The 27,473-nt window shown below is 44.1% G+C and overlaps 1 protein-coding gene across 1 annotated transcript; it reads left to right on the forward strand.

Annotated features, from left to right (window-relative positions):
- The first annotated feature begins 11,124 nt into the window (after window positions 1-11,124).
- Window positions 11,125-22,502, forward strand: LOC139415533 (solute carrier family 35 member F6-like). The gene is made up of 6 exons (XM_071163640.1): window positions 11,125-11,321; window positions 14,440-14,512; window positions 14,716-14,887; window positions 16,776-16,991; window positions 21,181-21,291; window positions 21,600-22,502. The coding sequence occupies exons 1-6, from the start codon at window positions 11,245-11,247 to the stop codon at window positions 22,076-22,078; spliced, it is 1,128 nt and encodes a 375-aa protein (XP_071019741.1). The 5' UTR covers window positions 11,125-11,244; the 3' UTR covers window positions 22,079-22,502.
- The last annotated feature ends 4,971 nt before the right edge of the window (window positions 22,503-27,473 follow it).

A 27,473-nucleotide genomic window follows, 5' to 3' on the forward strand; every position in this document is an offset into this window, starting at 1 on the left:
TGATACAAAAACTCAAAGCAAACATACTATTTTGGAGAACTCTCCCAATTTCTCTGCTCGGAAGAATTAATGCCATTAAAATGGTCTTCCTCCCACAACTGCTCTACCTATATCAGAACATCCCAGTATTCATACCTAAATCCTTTCATAAACAACTGGACTCAATTATCAATCCTTTCATCTGGGATTATAAAACACACAGGATAGGTAAAAAACACCTCTGTAAATCTAAGATGGAAGGAGGATTGTCTCTCCCAAATTTTATATTTTTTACTGGGCCGCTAACCTCTGCATTGTTACGTTTCTGCTGGATGACGTACTTCCGGCATCCAGCTGGCTCAGTATGGAGCGTGAGGAGTGTCACCCCTTCTCTATTGGCGCTGTGATTTTGTCGCCTGTCAATCTGGAGATGTCACTTTATTGTAACAATCCTATTATACATAGCACCGTTCGAATCTGGAAGCAAATTAAAGTCCACTTTGAGCTTAGACCAATGTCATTCATGCTCCCTGTCGCCAGGAATCCCTCCTTTGCCCCTTCTAACCTTGATAACACCTTTGAGCGATGGGGAGAGTTGGGGATAAGTACCATAGGGGATTTATACATAGAAGGGACCTTTGCTTCCTTTGAGTTGCTGAGGGAAACTTATAACCTTCCCAGAAGTAATTTTTTCAGATACCTACAAATTAGAGACTACGTTAGAAAACACCTCCCAACATTTGGGAATGCTAAACCTTCCATGTTTGACGGATGCATAAAAATATGCCCCACCTCCGATAAACTGATATCGCGTCTATATGATGCTTTTCAATCTGTTAGCACACCTTCCACTGATGCCATCAAGGCAAAATGGGAGGAAGAACTAGGGACTGACATCTCGGTGGCAGACTGGGAAGAGAGCTTGGAGTATATCCACACATGCTCCATTAATTCCAGACATCGTCTCATACAATTCAAGGTATTACACAGATTACACTATTCCAAAACTAAACTGCATAGGATATTTCCTGAGACATCCCCTACATGTGATAAATGTCAAGCTACGCAGGGTACACTACTCCACTGCTTTGCCCTATGCTCTAGCTTGCATGGTTATTGGAGTGGAATTTTTGGGATCCTCTCTGAAGTTTTGGAGACTTCAATAGATCCAGACCCGCTTCTGATAATCCTGGGAGTATCTGAGTCCCTAAACGGATTAACCTACCCCCAAAAACAACTAATCTCGTACGGTCTCATCTCGGCAAAAAAACTAATCTTGTTGTTTTGGAAGAGGAGGGAAGCGCCCTCTACCAAATTATGGCTCAGTGACTTGGCAAACACTGTACACTTAGAAAGAATTAGATATATTCTGAACAATAAACTATCAACATTTGATCAAATCTGGCAGCCTTTCCTCTCCTACTTGGACGAGTCGGCGCTATGAATTTGTACTTATTAACGCACTCTCAAATGTAATATTTTAATCTACCTTTGGGCAGCGTGTGCTGGCCCCGCCACCCGAGCAGTTGGGGGGGGGGGGGGGGGGGGGGGGGGGTGTCCTTGTTTTGTATGTCGTGTTTTGTATTATTTGTTCTGCACCCAGGACTCTGGGTCTTGTTGTTCCTTTATGCTCTTTTATGTTTAGATGAGAATTGTATACCTGTATTGTATTCCTTATACACCATTCTTGTGTGTGTTTAATAAAAATATTTGAAACAAAAAATATTATATCAAACACCATTATATACATATGTACAACAGCTAGCAATATCTAAACCACAATGCAGTTATGAGCATACTTATCACTACTCAGGATATGACCCAGATGTAGACACTGGATGCGGATAGTACAGTTTTCAGATGATTTATGTGTCAGAGTCAGGCAGGTACAGGACGGCAGGCAGGCTTGGGAACAGTTTGCGGGACTCTACCCGGAGGGGCAGATTCCGATTAGACAGCCTCTGCCTGAGACGATAACGGGGAACCAGGGTCCGGTGGCGGTCCGCCTGTCGTCGATACCAGGAGGTGGTCTTGAGAAGAGCAGACCGGGCTCTCTTCCAGGTACGGCGACAGCGGCGGACGAACATCTGGGCTGAGGGTATGCTGACCTCTTCCTCTTGCACCGGGAAGAGCGGGGGCTGATAACCTAGGGAGCACTAAAAAGGAGACAGACCAGTGGCTGGGCAAGGGAGGGTGTTGCGGGCGTACTCTACCCACACGAGGAGCTGGCTCCAGGTAGTGGGATTGGCGGAGACCAGGCAGCGAAGAGTCGTCTCTAGGTCCTGATTGGCTCGCACAGACTGGCCATTAGACTAGGGGTGGAACCCGGAGGACAGGCTGGCTGACGATCCAATGAGCGTGCAGAACGCCGTCCAGAACTGGGACGAGAACTGAGGACCCTGATCGGAGATTATGTCCACCAGAAGTCCATGGATCCGGAAGACGTGCTGCACTATGAGCTCTACCGTCTCCTTGGCTTTGGAAAACCGGTCCACCACGGTAAGGATAACCGTGTTGCCATCAGACAGGGAGACCAGTGATGAAGTCCAGGGATATATGTGACCAGGGGGTGAGGGACGGGAAGTGGTTGAAGGAGGCCAGCCAGAGCTTGCAGAGGAGTCTTATTCTGGGCACACACGGTGCAGGCGGCGATGAACGCGAAGATGTTAGGAACCAAGGTGGGCCACCAAAAACGTTGTCGAACAATGGCCAGGGTCCAACGGGAGCCAGGTTGGCAGGCCAATTGAGGGGAATGAGCCCATTCCAGAACCAAGGAACGGGCAGAGTCCGGGACAAACATCCGGTTAGTCGGGTCCCTGGAAATGCTAGGTCTCACGGACCCGGTTCCCTATACGCCAGAAGAGTGCAGCCACGAGACAAGAGGTAGGGAGGATGGTCTTGGGGTTTGATGGTCTAGCAGTGGGGCAATAGAGGCTTGACAGCGCATCCAGCTTCACATTCTTGGACCCCAGGCTGTAGGAGATGGTGAAGTTAAATCGGGTGAATAGCAGGGCCCATCAAGCTTGCCTGGAGTTGAGGCGCTTGGCGGTGCAGAGATATTCCAAGTTCTTGTGATCTGTTCTTACTATGAACGGGTGTTCAGCCCCCTCTAACCAGTGTCACCCCTCCTCTAACACCATCTTCACCGCCAGAAGTTCCCAGTTACCCATGTCGTAATTCCTTTCCATGGGGTTGAGACGATGGGAGAGGAAAGCGCAAGGATGCCGCTTTCGGTCTTGGGCCAAATGCTGGGACAGGACAGCCCCCACTCCGACATCCGAGGCGTCGACCTCCACCATGAACTTCCGGGATGGATCTGGATGGATTATGATGGGGGCGGTTTGCGAATTAGTGTTTGTCCTAGAACGTCTGGTCTGCAGCTGGAGCCCACGTAAATGGGACCTTGGGAGAGGTGAGTGCTGACAGGGGGGAATCCCGGGTGCTGTAGCCCCAGATTAACTGGTGGTAGATATTGGCGAACCCCAGGAAGCAATCCACCAACACTCTCACCTTTTCAGGATCCATCTGGATGTTGCCTGCAGCTATGATGTACCACAGGAAGGAGATGGTGGGGTGATGGAATTCGCATTTTTCCGCTCTGATGTACAGCTGGTTCTCCAGAAAACACTGGAGGACTTGTCTGACATGGAAGACATGTCCTTGAGCCGAGTGGGAAAACACAAGGATGCCATCAAGGTAGACGAATACGAACAAGTTCAACATGTCCCAGAGAACATGTTTACCAGGGCCTGGAACACAGCAGGAGCGTTGGTCAGTCCGAACAGCATCACCAGGTATTCGTAGTGCCCGCTAGCCATGTTAAATGCGGTCTTCTACTCATCCCCTTCCCGGACCCGTACAAGATGGTAGGCATTCCGGAGGTCCAACTTGGCGAAGATGGTAGCCCCCTGGAGAGGCTCGAAAGCCGATGCGATGAGTGGAAGCGGGTAACGTTTTTTAACCGTGATGTCATTTAGGCCTCGGTAGCCGATACATAGACGCAGGGTTTTGTCCTTCTTCTCCAAAAAGAAGAACCCTGTACCGGCGGGGAGGCAGAAGCACGGATACCCCATTGCAGCCAGGGAGTCCTCAATATACGCCACCATCACCTTGGTCTCTGGACCTGACAGGGAAATAAAGCCACCCAGAGGCAGTGTAGTGCCCGGGAGAAGGTCGTGGCCCAGTCATAGGGCCGATGCAGAGGAAGCGTGGTGGCACGGCTCTTGCTGAAAACCTCCCGGAGGTCCTGGTACTCCGTTGGAATGGCGGAGAGATCCAGGGCTTTTCCCAAGCCCTTGGGAAGACGTCCCAGGGCAGGCAGCGCAAACTTAAGGCAATGCCAACTTCAGGCAATGCCCATGGCAAAACATGCTCCAACCCAGGATATAAACCAGTAGCCCAGTCGATCAGGGGATTGTGCCTCTGGGTGCATGAGGGGATTTGATGGGCAGGAACTGCATAAACTCACCGAAGCGTTCAGGTTAACGGGACACGTGGTGTGGGTGACTCTGCCAATAGTGCGCCCATCCAACGCTCTGACGTCCATGGGAATGGAGAGGGGTTGTGTGGGGATTCCCAGCTCTGACACCAGGGCAGCGTCTATAAAGCTCTCATCGGCCCCAGAGTCTATGAGCACCCAGAGAGATTTGGACCAGTCATCCCACTACAGGGTAGCATGGAGAGCAATGGAAGATGGGAAACTCCCCGTACGGCTCACCAGCGTACTCATACTAGTACCTTCTTGATGAGCCTGGTTCTTTAATGGACAGGTAGATTTAAAAAAGTGGATGTTAAGTCTGCGTAAGCGCTCAGCAGGAGACAATCTAGTCCTGCCCAGTTGCATGGGCTCCGGAAGAGACGACTCGACAACCCTTGGTGACCTCCGAGAGACTTCGGCCGACATCGGAATGTGGGCATCGGGGATTTCCGGGATTCCTCAGAGGCGATGTGGAAATCGAGGACGAGTGTCGGCGACAGGGAACAGACTCCCTCTCCCTCCTACAATTCCCATAGCCGCCCATCGGCTATGGGAATTCATGAAAATCGCAAATGAAATGAAATAAATATATTCAAACACAAGCTTAGCCTTTTGTTAACAACACTGTCATCTCAGATTTTCTAAATATGCGTTAAAGCCAACGCTAGACAAGCATTTGTGTAAGTTTATCATGGCATAATGCTATGCTAGCTCTGCTGGCAGCAGGCAACATTTTCACGAAAATAAGAAAAGCAACCAAATTAAATAATTTACCTTTGAAGAACTTCGGATGCTTTCACTCAGAAGACTCCCAGTTAGATAGCAAATGTTCCTTTTTTCCCAAAATATTATTTTTGTAGGCGAAATAGCTCCCGTTTCTTCATCATGCTTGGCTAAGAAATCGACCGGAAAATGCTGCAACTATAACGCCAAACTTTTTTCAAAATTTGCTCCATAATATCGACAGAAACACGGCAAACGTTGTTTAGGATCCATCCTCAATGTGTTTTTAACATATATATTAGATAATATATCCGTCGAGGCAATTGGTTTCTCATTAGAAGCGATTGGAAAAATGGCTACCTCAGTATTTTACGCAAGATTTTCTGCGGGAGACACCATGTGACCACATGCTATATATGGTCCCTTACAGCCATTCTTCAATGGAAATGCCTAAAAAGACGTCACAATGCTGTAGACACCTTGGGGAATACGTGGAAAACGTAAGCTCATTCGTAGCTCATTCACAGCCATATAAGGAGTCATTGGCATGAGGCGGTTTCAAAAAATGCGGCACTTCCTGGTTGGATTTTTATGTGGGTTTTGCCTGTAACATCAGTTCTGTGGCACTCACAGACAATATATTTGCAGTTTTGGAAACGTCAGAGTGTTTTCTTTCCAAAGCTGTCAATTATATGCATAGTCGAGCATCTTTTCGTGACAAAATATCTTGTTTAAAACGGGAACGTTTTTCATCCCAACATTTTAATAGCGCCCCCTAATGCATAACTGAGGGCTGCAGCTCAAAGATGAGAGAATACTGGGAGACAAACGCCCAGCATAGTGCTCTGTAATAGGTAAGAGGGATTATTGGGAAGCCAGGGTAGAATAGAGAGAAACGCTGCTGGTAGCGGGGTAATTCACAGTCTGGGGGGTTACTGTAGTGGCGGGCTGCCTCACATACAATCCACGGAATTGCTCCAGTAATGTGTTGAAGGCACAGTCTTAGCGTTCCGTCAAGGTCTGGAATCCTCCATAAGACGTTGAAGTAACTCCTTGTGTCTTCCAATGGTGGCTCCCTGGAAGGAGACGGCGTTGCAGAGTCTGCTGGGTCAGTCATGGTCAGTTTGAACTATCACGACTCAGGATATGACCCAGATGCAGACACGGGAGGAGGATAGTACAGTTCTCAGATGATTTAGTAGAAACACAGGGCAGGCAAAGAGCAGGTCGAGGGCAGGCAGATGTTCGTGATAAGGTCAGAGTCAGGCAGGTACAGGACGGCTGGCAGGCTCGGGGTCAGGGCAGGCAGAATGGTCAGAACTGGGGAAAAACCTGGAAACAGAAGTAGAGAAATAGGAAGGTGGGAAAGAACACTGGTAAGACCTGACAAGACAAGACGAATTGGCAACAGACAAACAGAGAACACAGGTATAAATACACAGGGGATAATGGTAAGATGACCGACACCTGGAGTGGGGTGGAGACAAGCACAAAGACAGGTGAAACAGATCAGGTGTGACAATACTAGGCATTCTATATTATACTACAATATCAGTCTAACTGAATATGGATGTTGTGTTGGTTGAATGTTCCAGACAGGTTCCAGAATGTGTTCTTGTGTTGGGTAATGGCAGCTGGTTTAGCAGGCTTTGGTGCTATGTTCTTCACCACCCACTGCTTCGAGCTCTTGTAGAAGATTTGTATGTACTGCAAGTCTCCTGGAAATACATGAAGACTGATCATGAGGATGTGTAACCATACAGTAAAACATGTTCATCTGTAAACAAAAAAGGGTACAGTACTGGTATTTTTTTTGTTACACTCAGAGTCAATGTTGGGGCATTAAGATGGGCTGTTAGCAAAGATGAGAAGAGTTTGAGGGGGGCTTGACTTGTAGACAGTTTAGGGTATTAGTGATTTTGTGATTTCATAAATACCTTTGGCTATCCTGGCTTGTTTCAACGTCAGATGATGTTGAGCTTGAGCTTATTCCAGGCTGAATGCTTTCATTCACTGAGTCTACAGGCTCTGTACTACTAAAGTTGGCATCAAGGTCTTCAGCAACAGCAGGAGTAGTATGTAGGACACACAGTAGTCAGTGATTAGACACCATTTTACTACTTTGTCCCCATTAATACAAACTCAAACAAGGTACAATATCCCCCCCCCCCCTTCATGTCAATAGATCATTCATACTAAACTTTAGACACAATACCACCCCCAACCATCACCAGTCAGTCACCCACACCATCCCCTCCTTACTAATAGCTAATTTTCTCTAATTGAGAATTCAAGCCTTGCATGAACAATCAATTAACCCTCCATAATACAGAGAAAACTACAGTAGAAGTTGTAGCCTACTTGTAAACACACCAACTATGACAACAAGACATGGAGCATGTTTATGCGTAGCTCCAATACAGTGGCGCAAAAAAGTATTTAGTCAGCCACCAATTGTGCAAGTTCTCCCACTTAAAAAGATGAAAGATGCCTGTAATTTTCATCATAGGTACACTTCAACTATTACAGACAAAATGTGAAAAAAATCCAGAAAATCACATTGTAGGATTTTTAATTAATTAATTTGCAAATTATGGTGGAAAATAAGTATTTGGTCACCTACAAACCAGCAATATTTCTGGCTCTCACAGACCTGTAACTTCTTCTTAAAGAGGCCTCCACTCGTTACCTGTATTAATGGCACCTGTTTGAACTTGTTATCAGTATAAAAGACACCTGTCCACAACCTCAAACAGTCTCACTCCAAACTCCACTATGGCTAAGACAAAAGAGCTGTCAAAGGACACCAGAAACAAAATTGTAGACCTGCACCAGGCTGGGAAGACTGAATCTGCAATAGGTAAGCAGCTTGGTTTGAATAAATCAACTGTGGGAGCAATTATTAGGAAATGGGAGACATACAAGACCACTGATAATCTCCCTCGATCTGGGGCTCCACGCAAGTTCTCACCCCGCGGGGTCAAAATGGTCACAAGAACGGTGAGCAAAAATCCCAGAACCACACGGGCCTAGTGAATGACCTAGTGAATGACCTGCAGAGAGCTGGGACCAAAATAGCCGCCCAACACACTACGCCGCCAGGGACTCAAATCCTGCAGTGCCAGACGTGTCCCCCTGCTTAAGCCAGTACATGTCCAGGCCCGTCTGAAGTTTGCTAGAGAGCATTTGGATGATCCAGAAGAAGATTGGGAGAATGTCATATGGTCAGATGAAACCAAAATATAACTTTTTGGTAAAAACTCAACTCGTCGTGTTTGGAGGACAAAGAATGCTGAGTTGCATCCAAAGAACACCATACCTACTGTGAAGCATGGGGGTGGAAACATCATGCTTTGGGGCTGTTTTTCTGCAAAGGAACCAGGACGACTGATCCGTGTAAAGGAAAGAATGAATGGAGCCATGTATCGTGAGGTTTTGAGTGAAAACCTCATTCCATCAGCAAGGGCATTGAAGATGAAATGTGGCTGGGTCTTTCAGCATGACAATGATCCCAAACACATCGCCCGGGCAACAAATGGGTAGCTTCGTAAGAAGCATTTCAAGATCCTGGCGTGGTCTAGCCAGTCTCCAGATCTCAATCCCATAGAAAATCTTTGGAGGGAGTTGAAAGTCCGTGTTGCCCAGCATCAGCCCCAAAACATCACTGCTCTAGAGGAGATCTGCATGGAGGAATGGGCCAAAATACCAGCAACAGTGTGTGAAAACCTTGGGAAGACTTACAGAAAACATTTGACCTCTGTCATTTCCAACAAAGGGTACATAACAAAGTATTGAGATAAACTTTTGTTATTGACCAAATACTTATTTTCCACCATCATTTGCAAATAAATTCATTAAAAATCTTACAATGTGATTTTCTGGATTTTTTTTTCTAATTTTGTCTGTCATAGTTGAAGTGTACCTATGATGAAAATTACAGGCCTCTCTCAACTTTTTAAGTGGGAGAACTTGCACAATTGGTGGCTGACTAAATATATTTTTGCCCCACTGTATATGTATTTGCTCATCATGGAGTCATGGAAAGATTTAGTAGATTTTAGTAAGATTTTAGAAGGTGACATACAATAGTTCCTGGTGCTGAGCTTGATGTTGATGCCTCTGCAGATTTGATGGGATTGGACTCTAAATAGAACACATAACGTTAGTCACGTTAGCTTCTGCGGTTGTACGTTAGCTTGCAAAGTTACATATCACATTGCCAGATAGCAGCTGGCTTACATTGATATGCTTTGGAATGTCTATCCAACGTATTATGAAAGCTATCTAGCTAGATTTTAGTTTAGATAAACAAATGTAGTTTGCTAGTTAGCTAGCTAGGTAATGTTAGCTTATTTTATGCTGCGCTGCTGTTAGCTGATCAGATGCCTTCCTCTTTAAAGTGAAGGGGAAAATCGATGGAATAGCATCATTTTTTCAACATTCGACAACATGGCAACCCATGAGTTGAAACTTCTATTCCGTTTCGAAATCCTCTGGTTGAAAGTGCTGGCTATGAACACAGACATTTAGCTATTTCTCATATCAATTGGATACACCTCCACAGAGCGGTCCTCCACATCCTGAAATCGCTATAAATTCTGTTTATTGTGGTTTGCTTACAACAAGGAAATGTAGCTGGCCCGTTCCTACCGGTGAGATGCAGAAACGCTGGCATTTTTGTGTAGTGGAGATATTCTAAATGTGTATGACATATATGATATGCTAATAACATATTAATGAACATACACACTACCGTTCAAAAGTTTGGGGTCACTTTGAAATGTCCTTGTTTTTGAAAGAAAAGCACATTTTTGGTCCATTTAAAATCAAATTGATCAGAAATACAGTGTAGACATTGTTAATGTTGTAAATGACTAGTGTAGCTGGAAACTGATTCTTTTTTATGGAATATCTACGTAGGCGTACAGAGGTCCATTATCAGCAACCATCACTAATGTGTTCAAACGACATGTTGTGTTAGCTAATCCAAGTTTATCATTTTAAAGGGATAGTTGATCCTTAGAAAATCCTTTTGCAATTATGTTAGCACAGCTGAAAACTGTTGTCCTGATTAAAGAAGCAATAAAATGAGCCTTCTTTAGACTAGTTGAGTATCTGGAGCATAAGCATTTGTAGGTTCGATTACATGCTCAAAATGGCCAGAAACAAAGACCTTTCTTCTGAAACTCGTCAGTCTAAAGTCCGTGTTGCCCAGCAACAGCCCCAAAACATCACTGCTCTAGAGGAGATCTGCATGGAGGAATGGGCCAAAATACCAGCAACAGTGTGTGAAAACCTTGTGAAAGACTTACAGAAAACGTTTGACCTCTGTCATTGCCAACAAAGGGTATATAACAAAGTATTGAGATAAACTTTTGTTATTGACCAAATTCTTATTTTCCACCATTTTTTGCAAATTAATTAATTAAAAAATCCTACAATGTGATTTTCTGGATTTTTTTTCTAATTTTGTCTGTCATAGTTGAAGTGTACCTATAATGAAAATTACAGGCCTCTCTCATCATTTTAAGTGGGAGAACTTGCACAATTGGTGGCTGACTAAATACTTTTTTGCCCCACTGTACCTCTTAAACTGTCTGTATCCGACTGACTCGTGTTTTTTAAGAAACTAAATATGCTTCTCTGCATCTCTGCTAAAAATCTGGGGGAAACATTTAAAGGAATGTGAATCTTATTCAGTAGATTTTTTTATTGCTTGCTTTTCTTAAGTCTACCAACCATGCCAGGAGGCATACCAGCTAAGATAGACTATATATATATATATATACCTGTTCCCTGATACATTATAATCGTATGTGTCTAAAAGGTCGTTTTTCGGGAACAAAAACGACAGTCCTTCGGACTGAATGACAAGAAGAAGCAACCCGTCGGACTTTGACAAAACCACAACAGGAAACGATCCTTTAACTGCTTGTGCGCACTCGGTCAGCTGACACACTCGAAGTCATGTGATTTCATTCCTGTAGGCAGAGAGAGTGAACACAAGTCGCTGCGTTTGAAACAAAGTATCTAGTAGTTGTATTTTCTATCCCGGCACGTCCAACATGGCTTGGACAAAGTATCAACTCTTTCTTGCGGGTCTTATGCTCACAACCGGCTCTATCAACACGCTATCGGCAAAGTAAGTGAACGCTTCATTCACGTTGTCAATTGACTTCACGGTCTACGATGTAGCCAATGGCATAGGCCAGTGTTGAGCATCTGGTTGATCGCAAAGCCATTCCTATTCGTTCAACAAACATTTATGTAAAAAAACAACAACGATAAAGCCTTGGGTCCCTAATTGTGTTATTCGTTTCGCGGTAGGTGCGCTTGATTCAGTAGTCATAGCCCCGGGAAGGCAAAGTGTTCCAATTTTGAACCATTTTGTGTCTGAAGATAGAACTTTGCCTACCCGGTAGTCCCAGATAGCAAATGAAGTGGACCTATAGTTCTACTGCTGGCCAATCCGATAGTTTAGATCACGGAGTCTGCAGTTTCCTCGAGCGATAGACTGTAAAAAGAATACTCAAACGTACAGCAACGTTGATCATGTGAGATTTAAAACCGTGACTAGTGAAAAACTCGACCAATACAACAAAGAGCTGCTGTTTATATAACTAAGTTCATGTTTAAGTTTTCGATCAGAACTGTCACTTTTTTTCAACAGTTTTACTAGTCATAAAATGCGCGTTACCAGCACTGCAGTTGTAATGAATGAGTCTAGCAGTGTTTTGATAAGCTTGCGTTGTTATTAATTGTGGCTTGTGTATTTGTTAATATCGAGGAATATTTCACTTTCTCTGGTTATAGGAGTAACAACCTGAATTGGCGCAGGAGGCAAAGTAATGCAGTGCGATTTCAATTTCACCAACAGCTGGAAGACTGTGTCCCCTTTTCTCAGCCTATGGCGGGAGAGAGAGGAGGCACTGTAAATCGGGAGAGAGGCAGACTCACCGCTGCTCCCTCTCATACTGACCATCAGATGCAGGCCATCAGTCCAGTAAAAATACTATTATTATGCTCACTCAGCTGTGTCTCAAAAGTAATACAAAAAATGATGTATTACCAATGTTCTCATATACCTACAATTTTGAAATATAATTTCAAAATGGTCTGAGAAGAACATTGGCAAGGAAATTCAAGCTTAGCCAATATGCAGTGATATTGTATTGGGCCTATAGCCTACTGCACAAACCTCATTGTTACAGAACTGTTTTTAATTGGATAATGTTGCATAGTCTTACATTTAAGTCATGTTAAAAATAAAAATACATCGGAGCAGTAGATCTCTGCTTGCATTTTGACTCAAAGTGATCTTGACTTAAAAGGTTGGTGACCACTGTCCTAGACATCAAGATTTGGGCCACAGTGTTTATTGCACTGTTGAATCCTTGTGAACTGAATTATTGTGGCTCAATCTCTTTGTATATTTTACAGTAGGCTAAATTAGGCGATGCTACTTGACATTTTATTGTACTTTTGGGAAAAAGCTAGATTTCCATGATGCCATTGTTGTAGGCCTAAATGCCTGTTTTAAATTGCTTTGGTCAGCAACGAGCCAATCTGTCTGTAAACAATGCCTGGTTGAGAATTAGAAGCTGTACGTTTGCTTACTAGCTTAGCTTAGGTGTAGCCTAAATGCAATGTATGACTACATTTGAAATTGTGACATTTATAGACATTAGACAAGTGCCAGACACAGGGAGGGAAACCTTTCACGTGCTCTTGCGTCACTGTTGATTAATACATGTATTTTGATGACATGAAGCGTGAGGACACTGCTGTCTCTGCAAATCACATTTGCTTAGTTGCCACAAAAGAAGCAGACTTCTCTAAACTACGGCTTGGCGTCTCAACTTCTCTTTCGCTGTCATGCAAAATGTGATATAGGCTGGGCCTATAGGTCATAGTTGTGCTACTGTGTGCTCTTTTATGTCATGTGGAAATGGCACTTTATCAACGTGGTCTAGTCTGGCAAGTCCCATCAGTATGTCTCAAGTCACAACTGTACTGGAATACTGTATAAAATACATGGTTGCTCTTGCTCAGTGCAATGAGACAATGTAGCAAATAGAGAGATCACGTTTCATCTGCTTTCTTTGGGCTTCTTTCCAGAGCGTTCACCAGAAACCAAACACTTCACTGTCTGTGCTTCACTGAGGAGAATGTTATCTTGAGCTGAGGACAGTTTCCTCTTGTTGATTAAAAACGTAGATGTCAGTAGCCTTTTGAGTTGATTTAACCAACTCTATATGTTATTGGAACACACATTCTCCCACCCGTTTGTACAGGTACAGTCTCCCTTCCCCTCATAAAAAACACAGAATATAACTATATAAGCTAGACCTAAATGAGTTACTTGATGTTTATCAACCGTGTTGATAGGAAGGTTCCTAAATGCTGTCATTGTCTCTTCTGTCTCAACTGTGTGTCTCTGGCTCACTGCCCCCCCCTGGCAAGTCCCATCAGTATGTCTCAAGTCACAACTGTACTGGAATACTGTATAAAATACATGGTTGCTCTTGCTCAGTGCAATGAGACAATGTAGCAAATAGAGAGATCATGTTTCATCTGCTTTCTTTGGGCTTCTTTCCAGAGCGTTCACCAGAAACCAAACACTTCACTGTCTGTGCTTCACTGAGGAGAATGTTATCTTGAGCTGAGGACAGTTTCCTCTTGTTGATTAAAAACGTAGATGTCAGTAGCCTTTTGAGTTGATTTAACCAACTCTATATGTTATTGGACTTGGCAATGTGTAAATGTAAAACTTTCTCAGATCAATAGCTAAATTCAGTCAATCAAACAGATACTCAACTGGGTACAGTGGTGTTATGGAGCTCAGACTGCTACTGTGAGGAAAGGGCCACATCATCACTTTGAGGCGCTGTGACCACAGCCCTTAGTCTATATTCAATCAGCAAGGAGAACTCACATGCTGGTCATGCCTCTACTGATCAGGCCAATTGGACTATAAACGTCAGTGGGTGTTCAGGTAGCTAGGCACAGACGACTAAGTCACTCATTAACCCCTATGTCACCGTATCATACTTTGAGCATTTGATTGAGTCTCCCTGGAGTGCCAGATGGGTGTGGTTTGAACGTTTGGGACTATATTGTTGGTTCCATTGCGCAAAGCAAGCTCAATCAAGCGCAAGTATTTGAAAGGAGACAGATTGGTCTCATGAACAGATTGGTTTCTGACTGTTGGTGTGACATTCTTGAGCAAACTTAATAAACTTTCTCCTGTTCTCCCCCAGATGGGCTGACATGTTCTCCGCAAAGGGTTGCAAAGACTCCCCTGAACACACATTCTCCCACCCGTTTGTACAGGTACAGTCTCCCTTCCCCTCATAAAAAACACAGAATATAACTATATAAGGTAGACCTAAATGAGTTACTTGATGTTTATCAACCGTGTTGATAGGAAGGTTCCTAAATGCTGTCATTGTCTCTTCTGTCTCAACTGTGTGTCTCTGGCTCACTGCCCCCCCCCCCCCCCCCCCCCACATCGCTCTGTCTCTCTCTCTCTCTAGGCCGTAGGGATGTTCCTGGGGGAGCTCAGTTGTCTGGTCGTCTTCCACATGCTGCTTTGTCACGACAGACGAAGACCAGAGCCCAAGATGAACACGGGCCAGAGCTTCAGCCCCCTCCTCTTCCTCCCCCCTGCCCTCTGTGACATGACCGCTACCTCCATCATGTATGTTGGTACGTGATCCGAACATCCTAGATATTTATCTTAATTTTGTGTTGCAGCGGGCTCCAGAGTTTTCTGGGAATGTGTCGCTCGCTGCTTAGGCCACCATTTAATTCCCTCGCACTTTACATAATATTTTCATAATTTGACAATTCACACCAAAAAGGGCTTCCGAGTTTGATTCTTCAAAAATATTCTTAAAAAACTGCAAGAAAGTCTAAATGATCTATAAAATATTATGGTCAGAGGCACGATTTTAAACTGTATTCCCCTTTAAGGTCTTGTGAAGTGTCTCCCATTTGTTTTAAGGAACTGGACACAATAACCGAGAAGTCACGATTTTTGAGTCATCATAGTGAAAGTTTGTGCTGACTGTCTGTGGACCTGGGATCAATTAGTATTTGCTTTCTTTTGCCAGACATTAATTGCCAGTTGAGACTAGAGGTCGACCGATTAATCGGAATGGCCGTTTAATTAGATTTCAAGTTTTCATAACAATCGTAAATCGGTATTTTTGGACACCAATTTGTCCGATAAATCAAATATATATATATTTTTTACAAATTTTTTTTTACACCTTTTATTTAATCTTTATTTAATTAGGCAAGTCAGTTAAGAACACATTCTTATTTTCAATGATGGCCTAGGAATGGTGGGTTAACTGCCTTGTTCAGGGGCAGAACGACAGATTTTTACCTTGTCAGCTCTGGGATTCAATCTATTAACCTTATAGTTAACTAGTCCAACGCTCTAACCACCTGCCTCACAAGGAGCCTGCCTGTTACGCGAATGCAGTAAACCAAGGTAAGTTGCTAGCTAGCATTAAACTTAACTTATAAAAAAACAATCAATCATAATCACTAGTTAACTACACATGGTTGAAGATATTACTAGTTTATCTAACGTGTCCTGCGTTGCATATAATCGATGCAGTGCGTATTCGTGAAAAAGGACTGTCGTTGCTCCAATGTGTACCTAACCATAAACATCAATGCCTTTCTTAAAATCAGTACACAAAAGTATATATTTTTAAACCTGCATATTTAGCTAAAAGAAATCCAGGTTAGCAGGCAATATTAACCAGGTGAAATTGTGTCACTTCTCTTGAGTTCATTGCACACAGAGTCAGTGTATATGCAACAGTTTGGGCCGCCTAATTTGCCAGAATTTTACGTAATTATGACATAACATTGAAGGTTGTCCAATGTAACAGGAATATTTAGACTTATGGATGCGTTAGATAAAATATGGAACGGTTCCGTATTTCACTGAAAGAATAAACGTCTTGTTTTCGAGATGATGGTTTCTGGATTCGACCATATTAATGACCTAAGACTCGTATTTCTGTGTGTTATTATGTTATAATTAAGTCTATGATTTGATAGAGCAGTCTGACTGAGCGATGGTAGGCACCAGCAGGCTCGTCCAATTTGTTGAGTAGAGTGTTGGAGGCTATTTTGTAAATGACAAGGTACGTCGAGGATGATCAGTTTTATGAGGGTATGTTTGGCAGCACGAGTGAAGGATGCTTTGTTGCGAAATAGGAAGCCGATTCTAGATTTAATTTTGGATTGGAGATGCTTAATGTGAGTCTGGAAGGAGGGTTCACAGTCTAGCCAGACACCTAGGTATTTGTAGTTGTCCACGTATTCTAAGTCAGAACCATCCAGAGTAGTGTGTGTGTGTGTGTGTGTATATATATTTTAACCTTTTTATTTAACTAGGCAAGTCTGTTTAGAACAAATTCTTATTTACAATGACAGCCTACACCGGCCAAACCCAGACGACGCTGGGCCAATCACGTCCGGTTGTGATACAGCCTGGAACAAGAAATAAAACAAATCCTATTTGAACCAAGGTCTGTCTGTTACCCTCTGTGACTCTATCCTTTCTCCCCAGCCCTGAACATGACGAGTGCCTCCAGCTTCCAGATGCTGCGTGGGGCGGTGATCATCTTCACAGGCCTGCTGTCGGTGGCCTTCCTGGGGCGCCGCCTGGTGGCCAGTCAGTGGACGGGCATCTTTGTCACTATTCTGGGCCTGGTGATGGTGGGCCTGGCCGACTTCATAAGCGGAAACAAGGATGACTCACACAAACTCAGCGAGGTCATCACTGGTAAGAGAGAAAGAATGGTGGTTTGAAGGGAATACTTCCTGTGTCAAAGGTATGCCTGGGTTAGGACACATTGTTAAGAGGGTAGGCCTGGGTTAGGACACATTGTTAAGAGGGTAGGCTTGGGTTAGGACACATTGTTAAGAGGGTAGGCTTGGGTTAGGACACATTGTTAAGAGGGTAGGCCTGGGTTAGGACACATTGTTAAGAGGGTAGGCCTGGGTTAGGACACATTGTTAAGAGGGTAGGCCTGGGTTAGGACACATTGTTAAGAGGATAATGAGTAGCCACTTAGTGGCAAAGGTAGGGTCCTGATCGAAAATAATATTTCCCTTCTTCCACACTTGAATTATTCACAGATCTAACTCATGATTGTATATGTAAACGCAAGCTTTCCAAAGCTGTCAGTGTAAGCTTAAGTATTGTTGTCCATTAGTTTGCTCCAATTAGGGGAGGGGTGGTAGGGTTATGGGAAAAGAGTAAAGGGTGTGTGTGTGTGTGTGTGTGTGTGTGTGTGTGTGTGTGTGTGTGTATACATCTCACACATACTACCGTTCAAAAGTTTGAGGTCGCTTAGAAATGTTCTTGTTTTTGAAAGAAAAGCACTTTTTTTTTGTCCATTTAAAATTAAATTGATCAGAAATACAGTGTAGACATTGTTAATGTTGTAAATTACTATTGTAGCTGGAAACTGATGATGTTTAATGGAATATCTAAGTAGGCGTACAGAGGTCCATTATCAAGCATCTACCACCACTTTGTTCCAATGCACGTTGTGTTAGCTAATCCAAGTTTTCCTTTTAAAAGGCTAATTGATCACTAGAAAACCCTTTGCAATTATGTTAGCACAGCAGAAAACTGTTCTGATTTTAAATAAGCAATAAAACTGGCTTCTTTAGATTAGTTGAGTATCTAGAGCATCAGCATTTGTGTTCGATTACATGCTCAAATTGGCCAGAAACAAAGGACTTTCTTCTGAAACTCATCAGTCTTTTCTTGTTCTGGGAAATGAAGGCTATTCCATGAGAGAAATTGCCAAGAAACCTGAAGATCTCGTACAACGCTGTGTACTTCTCCCTTCACAGAACAGCACAAACTGTCTCTAACCAGAATAGTTAGAGGCGTGGGAGGCCCAGGTGCACAACTGAGCATGAGGACAAGTACATTAGTGTCTAGTTTGAGAAACAGACACCTCACAAGTTCTCAACTGGCAGCTTCATTAATTAGTACCTGCAAAACACCAGTTTCAACGTCAACAGTGAAGAGGCGACTCCGAGATGCTGGCCTTCTAGGCAGAGGTGCAAAGGAAAAAGCCATATCTCAGACTGGCCAATAAAAATAAAATATTAAGATGGGCAAAAGAACACAGATACTGGACAGAGGAAGATTGGAAAAAAGTGTTATGGACAGAAATGTAAGTTTGAGGCGTTCGATCACAAAGAAGAACATTCATGAGATACAGAAAAAATGAAAAGATGCTAGAGGAGTGCTTGACGCCATCTGTCAAGCATGGTGGGGGAGAAGTGATGATCTGGGGCTGCTTTTGTGGTGGTAAAGTGGGAGATTTGTACAGTGTAAAAGGGATCTTGAAGTAGGAAGGCTATCACTCCATTTTGCAACGTCGTGCCATACCCAGTGGACTGCGCGTAATTGAAGCCAATTTCATCCTACAACAAGACAATGACCCAAAAGCACAGCTCCAAACTATGCAATAACTATTTAGGGAAGAAGCAGTCAGCTGGAATTCTGTCTGTAATGGAGTGGCCAGCACAGTCACCGGATCTCAACCCTATTGAGCTGTAAGAAGTGCCCATCAAGCCAATCCAACTTGTGGGAGGTGCTTCAGGAATCATAGGGTGAAATATCTTCAGAATACCTCAACAAACTGACAACTAGAATGCCAAAGGTCTGCAAGGCTGGAATTGCTGCAAATTGAGGATTCTTTGATGAAAGCGGAGTTTGAAGGATACAATTTATTCCTTCAATTAAAAATCATTATTTATAACCTTGTCAACGTCTTGACACTATTTCCTATTCATTTTGCAACTCATTTCATGTGAACTCAGCAAAAAAAGAATGTCCCCTTTTCAGGACCCTGTCTTGAAAAGATTATTTGTAAAAATCCAAATAACTTCACAGATCTTCATTGTAAAGGGTTTAAACACTGTTTTCCATGCTTGTTCAATGAAACGTAAACCAATTAATAAACATGCACCTGTGGAATGGTCGTTAAGACACTAACAGCTTTCAGACGGTAGGCAATTAAGGGTCACGGTTATGAAAACTTAAGACACTAAAGAGGCCTTTCTACTGACTCTGGAAAAACACAAAAATAAAGATGCCCAGGGTCCCTGATCATCTGCGTGAATGTGCCATAGGCATGCTACAAGGAGGCATGGGGACTGCAGATGTGGCCAGGGCAATACATTGCCATGTCTGTACTGTGACATACACAGTTTACATACACAGAGTTGACTGAGCCTTTAAACAGCTTGGAAAATTCCAGCAAATGATGTCAAGGCTTTAGAAGGTTCTGATAGGCTAATTGACATAATTTGAGTCACTTGGAGGTGTACCTGTTAATGTATTTCAAGGCCTACCTTCAAACTCAGTGCCTCTTTGCTTGACATCATGGGAAAATCAAAAGAAATCAGCCAAGACCTCCATAAGTCTGGTTCAACCTTGGGAGCTATTTCCATACCCCTGACGGTACCACGTTCATCTGTACAAACAATAGTACGCAAGGAATAAACACCATGGGACCACGCAGCCGTTATACTGCTCAGGAAGGAGACGCGTTCTGTCTCCTAGAGATTAACGTACTTTGGTGCGAAAAGTGCAAATCAATCCCAGGACAACAGCAAAGGACCTTGTGAAGATGCTGGAGGAAACAGATACTTCTGTATCTTTATCCACAGTAAAACGAGTCCTATATCGACATAACCTGAAAGGCCGCTCGGCAAGGAACAAGCCACTGCTACAAAATTGCCAAAAGCCAGACTACGGTTTGTAACTGCACATGGGGACAAAGATCGTACTTTTTGGAGAAATGTCCTCTGGTCTGATGAAACAAAAATAGAACTGTTTGGCCATAATGACCATTGTTATGTTTGGAGGAAAAAGGGTGCGGCTTGCAAGTGTAACAGTATAACTTTAGACCGTCCCCTCGCCCATACCCGGCGCGAACCAGGGACCTTCTGCACACATCAATAACAGTCACCCTCGAAGCATCGTTATCCATCGCTCCACAAAAGCCGCGGCCCTTGCAGAGCAAGGGGAACTACTACTTCAAGGTCTCAGAGCAAGTGACGTCACCGATTGAAACGCTATTTAGCGCGCACCGCTAACTAAGCTAGCCGTTTCACATCTGTTACACAAGTACGCCATCCCAACCATGAAGCACGGGGTGGCAGCATCAGGTTGTGGGGGTGCTTTGCTGCAGGAGGGACTGGTGCACTTCACAAAATAGATGGCTAGATGAGGAAGGAAAATTATGTGGATATATTGAAGCAACATATCAAGACATCAGCCAGGAAGTTAAAGCTTGGTCGCAAATGGGTCTTCCAAATGGACAGTGACCCCAAGCATACTTCCAAAGTTGTGGCAAAATGGCTTAAGGACAACGAAGTCAAGGTATTGGAGTGGCCATCACAAAGCCCTGACCTCAATCCTATAGAAAATGTGTGGGCAGAACTGAAAAAGTGTGTGCGAGCAAGGAGACCTGACTCAGTTACACCAGCTCTGTCAGGAGGAATGGGCCAAAATTCACCCAACTTATTGTGAGAGGTTTGTGGAAGGCTACCCGAAACGTTTGACCCAAGTCAAACAATTTAAAGGCAATGCTACCAAATACATTCAGTGTATGTAGTGTATGAGTTTAAATGTATTTGGCTAAGGTGTATGTAAACTTCCGACTTCAACTGTATCTGTAATATTAAAGCTGATCTACAACCTAAAAAATAAATAAGTGTTGTCTGATCAGTGATTACCCAAAGGAAAGTTGGAAGGAAGGATACATTTGAATGGTCTTCAATTCAAACAGGGCCCATGATTTAGTTGGAGTCAATATTTTACTTTTTACTATTTACATTTTACTTCTCCAGAGACTTGTTTTCCCTCAGCAGCAACATCTTGCCAAAACAAATATCCAATGAGGAACTACCATGTAAAGGCCATCTCTTCTGACCCCCAGGTGATCTTCTGATCATAATGGCCCAGGTCATTGCGGCTGTCCAGATGGTTCTGGAGGAGAAGTTTGTCTACAAGCACGACGTTCATCCTTTACGGGCCGTGGGCACTGAAGGTACAGTGAACATATACGTTTCTGGGTGTATGCATTGGGTTAATGTATAACTCTAGCTACAGAATGTAGCAGTGGTGTTTGTACAGCTTTGAGAGTGAAGCTTACAGTGAAGATATGCAAGTGTAGCAACCAGATTTTTACATGTGTAAGTAGTACTTAGTAACCTGTTTGACATTTCTCTTTTGTTTCTGTGGAAATAATCATAATGTCTGTGTTGTCACCTTTAGCGCTGTATCAAAGACAGAATGTTAGTAATTCATCCAGACTATATTCATTTCCACCCTCCTCCTTCTCCTCCATCTCTCTAGGGTTCTTTGGCTTCTTCATCCTCTCGCTGCTCCTCATCCCCTTTTTCTACATCCCGGTGGGGAGCTTTAGCAACAACCCCCGACACGTTCTCGAGGACGCGCTGGACGCCTTCTGCCAGATCGGCCACAACCCCATGATCATCTTGGCGTTGCTCGGCAACACAGTGTCCATCGCCTTCTTCAACTTCGCCGGCATCTCCGTCACCAAGGAAATCAGCGCCACCACGCGCATGGTGCTGGACAGTCTGCGCACCGTGGTCATCTGGGTGGTCAGTCTGGCTCTGGGCTGGGAGCAGTTCCATGGTTTACAGGTTCTGGGTTTCATTGTGTTGTTGGTGGGTGCAGCGCTTTATAATGGGCTTCATCGCCCCCTGCTAGCCAAGATTCCATGCTGCGCCAACATGGTGGAGGAAGAGGAGCGCAACCCGGCAGAGAGGGCAAGACTGCTGGATGAGGGAAGGGTGCAGGAGGAGACCTAACTGACATGATGAACTTGCAAAATGCTGAAAGTGGTGGTGATGGTGAGGGGAGCGGGGTCTGACATCGATATGATAACCTCGCCATACTCCTGACCACACCGGGGGTGTGTGACATGAAGACACCACATTTCTCAGATTACTGTACAAGACCCAGTCTTTAAAACCGTGTTCACTCCTGGTAGTAAATTGCAGGTGACATGTTTATAGGATCTTGGAATAGCCTTCTTTATGGCTTGTTGCAGCATCAGTTAAATATGTGTGTTAATGGTGGCAGGCATTTTATAAAGCACCAAAACATTAAGCATAACACCGTTTTGATAGAGTGCCATACTGTGCTCATTGATAGATACAATCACAACTGAAATTGTTTGCACACTTTATAAAGATGAGCAAAAACAACTAAAATAAATCATACAAATACTGAGCTATATTGTTTTCTATTTTTGGTGGGAAATTATATTTTATACTAATACAATTACTCAGATAAATGATTTTGTTTAACAAGTCATAAAAAAAGCTAGAACGTTGATTTAAAAATGTAAACCTGAACTTCCACGATGCGGGTCGAATAGAGACCTAAGTTAATACAAGTCCATGATTTCATACCAGGGGAAGTCAGAAAGAGGTCAGTACAAATGTCAATGTTCCCTCTTTAGCAGAGACTACAATTGAGCCAACATTTATTTATTTATTTCACCTTTATTTAACCATGTAGGCCAGTTGTGAACAAGTTCTCATTTACAACTGCGACCTGGCCAAGATAAAGCAAAGCAGTGCGACAAAAACAACAACAGAGTTACACATAAACAAACGTACAGTCAATAACGCAATGGAAAAATCTATGTACATTGTGTGCAAATGTAGAAGAGTAGGGAGATAAGGCAATAAATAGACCATAGAGGCGAAATAATTACAATTTAGCATTAACACTGGAGTGATCGATGTGCAGATGATGATGTACATGTAGAGATACTGGGGTGCAAAAGAGCATGAGGGTAAGGAATAATATGGGGATGAGGTAGTTGGGTGTGCTATTTACAGATGGGCTATGTACAGGTGCAGTGATCTGTGAGCTGCTCTGACAGCTGGTGCTAAAAGTTAGAGGGAGATCCAAGTCTACAGCTTAAGTGATTTTCGAATTCGTTCCAGTCATTGGCAGCAGAGAACTGGAAGGAAAGGCGGCCAAAGGAAGTGCTGGCTTTGGGGATGACCAGTGAGATATACCTGCTGCAGCACGTGCTATGGGTGGGTGTTGTTATGGTGACCAGTGAGCTGAGAGAAGGCGGGGCGTTACCTAGCGAAGACTTATAGATGACCTGGTGCCAGTGGGTTTGGCGACGAATATGTAGTGAGGGCCAGCCAATGAGAGCATACAGGTCGCAGTGGTGGGTAGTATATGGAGCTTTGGTGATAAAACGGATGGCACTGTAATAGACTGCATCCAATTTGTTGAGTGGAGTGTTGGAGGCTAATTTGTAAATGACATCGCCGAAGTCAAGGATCCGTAGGATAGTCAGTTTTACGGGGGTATGTTTGGCAGCATGAGTGAAAGAGGCTTTGTTGCGAAATAGGAAGCCGATTCTAGATTTAATTTTGGATTGGAGATGCTTAATGTGAGTCTGAAAGGAGAGTTTACAATCTAGCCAGACACCTAGGTATTTATTTTTACAACTTTGTTGTAATATCGCAAAGGGGTGTGGCCGTTTCACCATTAATGATTCCAGCTTTAATGTGTGAAATTAATATCAAATCCAGTGCAGGTGTCACCTGTGTACTATCAGACCACCACAGGACCACCAGCTGGATTTAATGTCAGCCTGGTCCTGCCTGCTTCCATGGAACTTCCTCCATAATGGTTTAGGTCCTTATTGCGGTCAGAGGTTAAACCCGAGCATAACCTCTGTAGTAGGATGTCTCTTGGGGGTATCCGTACCTATGTAGGACATGTGGGGGTTAGGTTGATAAACAGGCTGGAGCTAGAATCTCGTTGTCGCGCGTCCTTATTTTAGATCATACTACATGGTGTCAGAAGTGGTTTTAAAATTCACATAAACGTGAAGGACGTACCAAGTAAATCATACATTCAGGCTGTTTCAAATCAGGGAGGGCACGGTGTTGGAGATAAAACAGCGCATATCATTATTTTGCTAGCTAACGAGCAAGGACTAAGTTACTGCTAAGTAACATGTTGCAAGAGGAAGAAGCTGGCGGGATTTCAGGGTTTGCGACTCCCAAGTTCAATGGGCTCTGGCGCTAACACGGACAGGCCAGTGGCTAGTGCTGACGGATTTCGCATTAGTCCCCCGGATAATTTTGTTTGTATGGACATTCAAAACTGACTGAAATGGATCAGGCGCTTTGAAAGGTACAGGGTAGCTTCAGGCTTAAACGTGAAAAATGAGGCATTTCAAGTTAATACACTGATCTACTATATGGGTGATGAAGCCGAGGATATATTAAATGCTTCAACGTTGACCGAGGAAGAGAAACTTAACTACAGTGCCGTTTAAGACTGTTTTGAAACGCATTTTGTAGGGAGACACAACATTATTTTTGACAGAGCTAGGTTTAATATGCGCAAACAGGAGCAGGGTGAAACCACCGACAGTTTTATCACAGCTGTTCACAAACTAGCAGGACATTGTCAGTTTGGCGCGCTCAGGGATGAGCTGATCCGAGATCGGATTGTAGTCGGAATAATAAATATCACTTTCTGAAAAGTTACAGTTGGATTCCCAGCTTACCTTGTCCAAAGCTGTTAGGCAGAGTGAGACAGTGAAAAGACAGCAGACGATACTGCGCAACAGCAGCTCCTTGCAGAACGAAGAGAGTGGGGAAATGCATGCATTTTCATACAGAGCTAAAAAAAAAAAAAAAAGGAGGCGAACACAGAACAGAGACAGACGTGGAGAAAACAATCACAGACAGCACCAGTAGCTAGTTCAAGTGTTTGTCGCAAATGTGGGAAATCCCCTTTCCACAGATGGAAAGATTGCCCAGCAAAGGATGCTGAATGCAGGAAATGTCACAGGAGAGGACACTTTTCAGCTGTTTGTCGATTAAAGCAAATGCATGAGGTTTCAGAGGTACAGCAGGACAGCATCTTTCTGGGAGAAGTAAAGGGAAACAATACTGGCTGGCATTCAGACATTAAACTCAATGGGAGGTTGTGTCATTTAAACTAGACACTGGGGCAGCAGTGACAGCTATCCCAACTAGGCTGTATAGCTATAGCAGAGATGGCCCTTTGCTCTCTACAAACAAAAAACTGTACGGGCCCAGTAATAAGATTTTAGCAGTGGTAGGGCACTTGTTGATTAAACTGGAGAGTAAAGACAAAAGTGCCATCCAGCCTGTCTTCGTCATTGACTCTCTAGCCAGACCGTTGCTGGGGCTGCCAGCAATTGAAGCATTGCAACTCATTGAGAGAGTGAGCGAACTGGAGGACCCAGGTGAGGTTTTCAAAAATAAATTCCCCAAAGTGTTTTCTGGTCTAGGAAGGATAGAAGGTGACTACAAAATCCGCCTGAAAGAAGATGCTGTCCCCTATGCCCTTACCATTCCCCGCCGTGTGCCTATCCCTTTATTGGCCAGAGTAAAGGAAGAGTTGGTGAGGATGGAAGAAATTGGGGCTGTGTCTAAAATAGAGAGTCCCACAGACTGGTGTGCAGGGATGGTGGTGGTCCCAAAAGCCAATGGGGAAATAAGGATCTGTGTGGACATGACTAAATTGAATGAGGCACTCTGCAGAGAGAGACACATCTTACCATCAGTGGAGCAGTCATTGGCTCAGTTGGATGGCTCACAAGTCTTCACAAAGCTGGATGCCCGCTCAGGTTTCTGGCAGATACCGCTGTCATCAGAGAGTAGGGCACTCACAACGTTTATAACACCGTTTGGCCGTTACTGTTTTAATGTTTTTCCATTTGGAATCGCTTCCGGTCCTGAGCATTTCCAAAGACGCATGTCCCAGCTGTTGGATGGGCTGAGTGGCGTCATAGTCCACGCGGACGATGTGCTCGTGTGCGGAAGGGACAGAGCAGAACATGATGTAAGGCTCACAGCAGTTCTGACCCGACTCCAGGAGACTGGCCTGACACTCAATGAAAAATGCACTTTTGCACAATCTGAGGTCTTGTTCTTGGGACACAAAATCAGTGCAGCTGGAATAGAGCCGGACCCGGAGAAGATCAGCGCCATCACAGATATGCCCAGACCCCAGAATGTGGCTGAAGTCAGGACCTTCTTAGGCATGGCCACATATGTGGGTAAGTTCCTCCCACAGTTCTCAGATACAACCAAACCTCTGAGAGACTTACTAGCCAAAGAGAATGACTGGTCATGGGGTCACATGCAACAGGTAGCGTTTGACAAAATCAAAGGAGATCTGGCCTCACAGAGAGTGCTGGCCCAGTACCGTCCCCACGCTAAGACAAAAGTATCAGCAGATGCATCATCCTTTGGGCAAGGGGCGGTCCTCACACAGATGCAGGACAACTTGGAGTGGCGTCCAATAGCATACATCTCCCGAAGCTTATCCGACACAGAGCAAAGATATGCTCAAGTGGAGAAGGAGGCGTTGGCTATCCCATGGGCATGTGAAAGGCTCAGCCAATACCTTATTGGCCTGCAGTTTACAGCAGAGACTGATCACAAACCACTGTTGGCTCTATTAGTGACAAAAGCACTGGACGACTTGCCTCCCAGAGTACTGCGCTTCCGCCTCAGATTACTGGAGGTGAACCTTGTAGGTGAACCTTCACCTACAAGATGGTGTATTTTCCAGGGAAGGCACTGATCACAGCAGATGCACTCTCCAGGGCCCCAATTAAACGTCCATTATCAGAGGAGGAGCAATGTCTAGAAGGTGAGGTACAGGTGTCCATTAATGCAATAAGGGACAGTCTACCTGCATCTCAGACCAAACTGCAGCAGATTGCAGAGGAGCAACAACGAGACCACATCTGCCAACAGATAGTGCAGCAGTGCAAAAAGGGATGGCCCAGGCAGGAGGAACTGCCTCAACTGCTGAAGCCCTATTGGGTGCATCAAAGTGACTTCCACTGTAATGGAGACCTTCTCATGAAAGGACAACGGATAGTTATCCCAGAGACTCTACAACCAGAAATGCTAGACAGAGTGCATGATGGACACATGGGGATAACCAAATGCAGACTGAGGGCTCAACAATCAGTGTGGTGGCTTGGTCTGAGTACTCAGATTGCCAAGCTAGTGGCCCAGTGTGAGGTCTGTACAAAATGTCAACCTTGTTATCCAGAGCCAATGATGGCAACGGAGCTGCCAAAACGGCCATGGCAAAAGGTAGGGGCGGATATGTTCTATTGGAAAAATGACACTTATCTGCTAGTGGTAGATTACTACTCAAGATACATTG

Source organism: Oncorhynchus clarkii, chromosome 8 (assembly GCF_045791955.1).
Source record: "Oncorhynchus clarkii lewisi isolate Uvic-CL-2024 chromosome 8, UVic_Ocla_1.0, whole genome shotgun sequence".
Classification (NCBI taxonomy): Eukaryota; Metazoa; Chordata; class Actinopteri; order Salmoniformes; family Salmonidae; genus Oncorhynchus; species Oncorhynchus clarkii.

Coding starts and splice junctions, on each gene's coding strand:
- LOC139415533 (XM_071163640.1), top strand. CDS start 11,245: ATGGCTTGGACAAAGTATCAACTCTTTCTTGCGGGTCTTATGCTCACA. Junction 14,513..14,715: donor TCTCCCACCCGTTTGTACAG/GTACAGTCTCCC, acceptor CTCTCTCTCTAG/GCCGTAGGGATGTTCCTGGG. Junction 16,992..21,180: donor ACTCAGCGAGGTCATCACTG/GTAAGAGAGAAA, acceptor TCTGACCCCCAG/GTGATCTTCTGATCATAATG.